This window comes from Dendropsophus ebraccatus, chromosome 11, assembly GCF_027789765.1.
Source record: "Dendropsophus ebraccatus isolate aDenEbr1 chromosome 11, aDenEbr1.pat, whole genome shotgun sequence".
NCBI classification, from domain to species: Eukaryota; Metazoa; Chordata; class Amphibia; order Anura; family Hylidae; genus Dendropsophus; species Dendropsophus ebraccatus.
The window spans coordinates 97425833-97430256 of NC_091464.1; the positions used below are offsets into that span (position 1 = coordinate 97425833).

The window sequence follows — 4424 nt, forward strand, 5'->3', positions numbered from 1 at the left end:
CGGACGTCACTATGGATACAATACGGACGTCATTACAGAAATCAATACAGAGAATTTTTTATGGATCGTGGATAAAAAGGAGAGTCTCCACATTTTCTTCCTTGTGCACGATCTTTGCTTGCTGCCAGCTTTCACCTCTATATAAAGAGAAAGCTGTTCCCATTCACTGACAGCGAGCAGAGATCGTGTACATTGTGCGGAGGAGCCTTAGACAGAGAGGAGAGTGGAGACGGCGCCATCTGGTGGCCACCCTGCGCTTACATTATAGTATAGTGCAGGATTCCAGCGCCATCTAGTGTGTGGAGCCGGTCCTGCACGGAGCGATGACTCTGCCCCTGGCGGTGAATGCTGGTACTGCGTGTCCGCGCCGGAGCTGTCAATAAAGCTGCGCGGGCGCCCTTGTCCCGGTTGTCCTTGTGTCATGGCGGAGTACACGGAGAGTCCCCTGGCCAGCCGGCCCCCAGAACTAGACCCGGCCCGGTACTACGAGCAGAGCCCAGAGCAGAGGAGGCTACAGGAGCGGAGGGAGGCGCTGCGGGCCCAGGTCAAGCAGGAGTACCTGCTCCGCCTCAACGACCCGCACCGCACCGGCATGGTGGTGAGAGGGGGGTGAGGGGCCCCTGAGGGCCAGAGAGGGATGAGGGGGCCCGGGGACAGGAAGAGGGGGGTGAGGGGCCCCGGGGACAGGAAGAGGGGGGTGAGGGGCTCCTGAGGGCCAGAGAGGGATGAGGGGCCCCGGGGACAGGGGGGGGGGGGCTCCTGAGGGCCAGAGAGGGATGAGGGGGCCCGGGGACAGGAAGAGGGGGGTGAGGGGCTCCTGAGGGCCAGAGAGGGATGAGGGGCCCCGGGGACAGGGGGGGGGGGCTCCTGAGGGCCAGAGAGGGATGAGGGGGCCCGGGGACAGGAAGAGGGGGGTGAGGGGCTCCTGAGGGCCAGAGAGGGATGAGGGGCCCCGGGGACAGGGGGGGGGGGGGCTCCTGAGGGCCAGAGAGGGATGAGGGGGCCCGGGGACAGGAAGAGGGGGGTGAGGGGCTCCTGAGGGCCAGAGAGGGATGAGGGGCCCCGGGGACAGGAGGGGGGGGGGCTCCTGAGGGCCAGAGAGGGATGAGGGGGCCCGGGGACAGGAAGAGGGGGGTGAGGGGCTCCTGAGGGCCAGAGAGGGATGAGGGGGCCCGGGGACAGGAAGAGGGGGGTGAGGGGCTCCTGAGGACTACAGAAGGATGAGGGGCCCCGGGGACAGGGGGGGGGGGGGCTCCTGAGGGCCAGAGAGGGATGAGGGTGCCCGGGGACAAGAAGAGGTGGGTGAGGGGCTCCTGAGGGCCAGAGAGGGATGAGGGTGCCCGGGGACAGGAAGAGGGGGGTGAGGGGCTCCTGAGGGCCAGAGAGGGATGAGGGGCCCCAGGGACAGGAAGAGGGGGGTGAGGGGCCCCGGGGACAGGAAGAGGGGGGTGAGGGGCCCCGGGGACAGGAAGAGGGGGGTGAGGGGCTCCTGAGGGCCAGAGAGGGATGAGGGGGCCCGGGGATAGGAAGAGGTGGGTGAGGGGCTCCTGAGGGCCAGAGAGGGATGAGGGGGCCCGGGGATAGGGGGGGGGCTCCTGAGGGCCAAAGAGGGATGAGGGGCCCCGGGGACCGGGGGGGGGGGGGGCTCCTGAGGGCCAGAGAGGGATGAGGGGGCCCGGGGACAGGGGGGGGGCTCCTGAGGGCCAGAGAGGGATGAGGGGGCCCCGGGGACAGGAAGAGGGGGGGGGCTCCTGAGGGCCAGAGAGGGATGAGGGGGCCCCGGGGACAGGAAGAGGGGGGTGAGGGGCTCCTGAGGGCCAGAGAGGGATGAGGGGGCCCGGGGACAGGAAGAGGGGGGTGAGGGGCTCCTGAGGGCTAGAGAGGGATGAGGGGGCCCGGGGATAGGGGGGGGGGGCTCCTGAGGGCCAAAGAGGGATGAGGGGCCCCGGGGACAGGGGGGGGGGGGCTCCTGAGGGCCAGAGAGGGATGAGGGGGCCCGGGGACAGGGGGGGGGCTCCTGAGGGCCAGAGAGGGATGAGGGGGCCCCGGGGACAGGAAGAGGGGGGGGCTCCTGAGGGCCAGAGAGGGATGAGGGGGCCCCGGGGACAGGAAGAGGGGGGTGAGGGGCTCCTGAGGGCCAGAGAGGGATGAGGGTGCCCGGGGACAAGAAGAGGTGGGTGAGGGGCTCCTGAGGGCCAGAGAGGGATGAGGGGGCCCGGGGACAAGAAGAGGTGGGTGAGGGGCTCCTGAGGGCCAGAGAGGGATGAGGGTGCCCGGGGACAGGAAGAGGGGGGTGAGGGGCTCCTGAGGGCTACAGAAGGATGAGGGGCCCCGGGGACAGGAAGAAGGGGGTGAGGGGCTCCTGAGGGGCAGAGACGGATGAGGGGCCCCTGGGACAGGAAGAGGTGGGTGAGGGGCTCCTGAGGGCCAGAGAGGGATGAGGGGCCCCGGGGACAGGAAGAGGGGGGGTGAGGGGCTCCTGAGGGCCAGAGAGGGATGAGGGGCCCCGGGGACAAGAAGAGGTGGGTGAGGCGCTCCTGAGGGCCAGAGAGGGATGAGGGGCCCCGGGGGCAGGAAGAGGTGGGTGAGGGGCTCCTGAGGGCCAGAGAGGGATGAGGGGCCCCGGGGGCAGGAAGAGGTGGGTGAGGGGCTCCTGAGGGCCAGAGAGGGATGAGGGGCCCTGGGGACAGGAAGAGGTGGGTGAGGGGCTCCTGAGGGCCAGAGAGGGATGAGGGGCCCTGGGGATAGGAAGAGGTGGGTGAAGGGCTCCTGAGGGCCAGAGAAAGATGAGGGGCCCCTGGGGAGCGTGGGGAGTGAGAGGCTTCTGAGGGCCAAAGGGGAATGAGGGGCACTGGGAGTGTTGGGGGATGAGAGGCTCTTGAGGGCCAGAGAAGGTTGGGGATTAGGGAACCAGAGGGGAGGGAAAGAGGGGCCCCTGGGGAGCGGAGGGGATGAGACGCTCCTGGGGGCCGGAGGTAGAGATGGGGGGAGGTGTGACTCCTGGGGACAGTGTGGGGGTAGCTCTGGCTGGGGGGGAGGGGGTCTCCTGATGTCCTGACCCCCCTCACCCGTCTCTCTCACCCGGCAGGAGGACCCCGCAGTCACCCGCTGGATGTTCGCCCGCAGTCACAACATTTACCCCAACTTCCGGCCGATGCCCAAGAACTCTCTGCTCGGCCTCCTGTGGACCGTGGGGCCCTTCCTGCTCTTCTATAAGATGATCATGTATGACCGGGTAAGAGGCCACGCCCCCACTGACCCCGCCTCTGCGGAGCGCTTTACCATTGTATAACTCCATCCACTTTCTATAACTTACCACTTAGTATGGTGTATCAGTCTGGAGCTCACAGAGCATTGTCTACACTGGATACAACTGAGAGCAGGACTAGCTATGTACAATGTATCAGTCTGGAGCTCACAGAGCATTGTCTACACTGGATACAGAGCAGGACTAGCAATGTACAATGTATCAGTCTGGAGCTCACAGAGCATTGTGGTCGGGTCAGTACAGTAATGAGCACAGAATGTGGCCTTAGTCTCGGCTCGGCCTCTGTACAGCTGCTTTGCATTGTGGGAGTTGTAGTTCTCCGAATAACACGGAGGGTGCTTGCTGTACTGTGCAGTGTGGCTGCAGCTCTGGATGTGACTGGAGAAGGATTCCTTGGGTCCTTTGTGCTGCAGGTTTGAGGGTGGAGCTTCATTAACACAAGGTGGGGCATATACCCATGTGGGCGGGGGATTAGATTGTCAGCTCCTCTGCTCACTCACATTTCTTACACTTCTTACAGGAACGAAAGGAAAAACTCATCAAAGAGGGAAAATACGAGCGGCCGCTCCACCTGAGCAACTGAGGAGGGTGCGGGGGGCCTCACCTGTAATATATTATAATAAACTTCTGTCCTCTGTCACTGCTGCCCTCTCATCCTTCATGTGCGTGTGTGTGTGTGTGTGTATATATATATATATATATATATATATACTGTGACACAAACCTCTGACTCTCCCTAGAGGCGATGATGGCGGACAATGTAACATTGAGTATGCAGGAAATGTGTGAGGAAGGGGGAGACTGGCACCTCTCACTGATACAACCGCATAGCGATACATATACTTATGCCGGGTGTCGGCAGATCTGGTGCTCGGCCATCCTATGGATGATGGGAGGGGCGACAGTGTTATATGATCTGGAAACCAACAGCTGATACAGTGATCAGATATAGGTAAGTGATCAGGTGGCCGGGATGCTGCGGTGTATGGCTGCTGTACCGCAGTGTGACCACTGATCGCTCTGGGGGAGTCACTGTCCTTCTCCCAGCAAAGCTCTTTGGAGATTCTTTATGGGGTGGAGTACAGCGCTAGATACCCAAGTCAGGAAAACCCAGCATTAACCCACGTCTGTCTCACAGTGTCCCTCTATGACATGA

General features: G+C 63.4%; 1 protein-coding gene across 1 annotated transcript; it reads left to right on the forward strand.

Moving 5' to 3' along the window:
- The first annotated feature begins 374 nt into the window (after window positions 1-374).
- NDUFB4 (NADH:ubiquinone oxidoreductase subunit B4) lies at window positions 375-3908 on the forward strand. Its single transcript, XM_069945349.1, has 3 exons — window positions 375-598; window positions 3089-3235; window positions 3789-3908. The coding sequence occupies exons 1-3, from the start codon at window positions 422-424 to the stop codon at window positions 3849-3851; spliced, it is 387 nt and encodes a 128-aa protein (XP_069801450.1). The 5' UTR covers window positions 375-421; the 3' UTR covers window positions 3852-3908.
- Window positions 3909-4424: the final 516 nt, after the last annotated feature.

Excerpts from the sequence above, each read along its gene's own strand:
- NDUFB4 (XM_069945349.1), top strand. The coding sequence starts at position 422 with ATGGCGGAGTACACGGAGAGTCCCCTGGCCAGCCGGCCCCCAGAACTA. Across the intron at positions 599-3,088 it reads CGCACCGCACCGGCATGGTG|GAGGACCCCGCAGTCACCCG; the intron begins GTGAGAGGGGGG and ends CTCACCCGGCAG. Across the intron at positions 3,236-3,788 it reads AGATGATCATGTATGACCGG|GAACGAAAGGAAAAACTCAT; the intron begins GTAAGAGGCCAC and ends CACTTCTTACAG.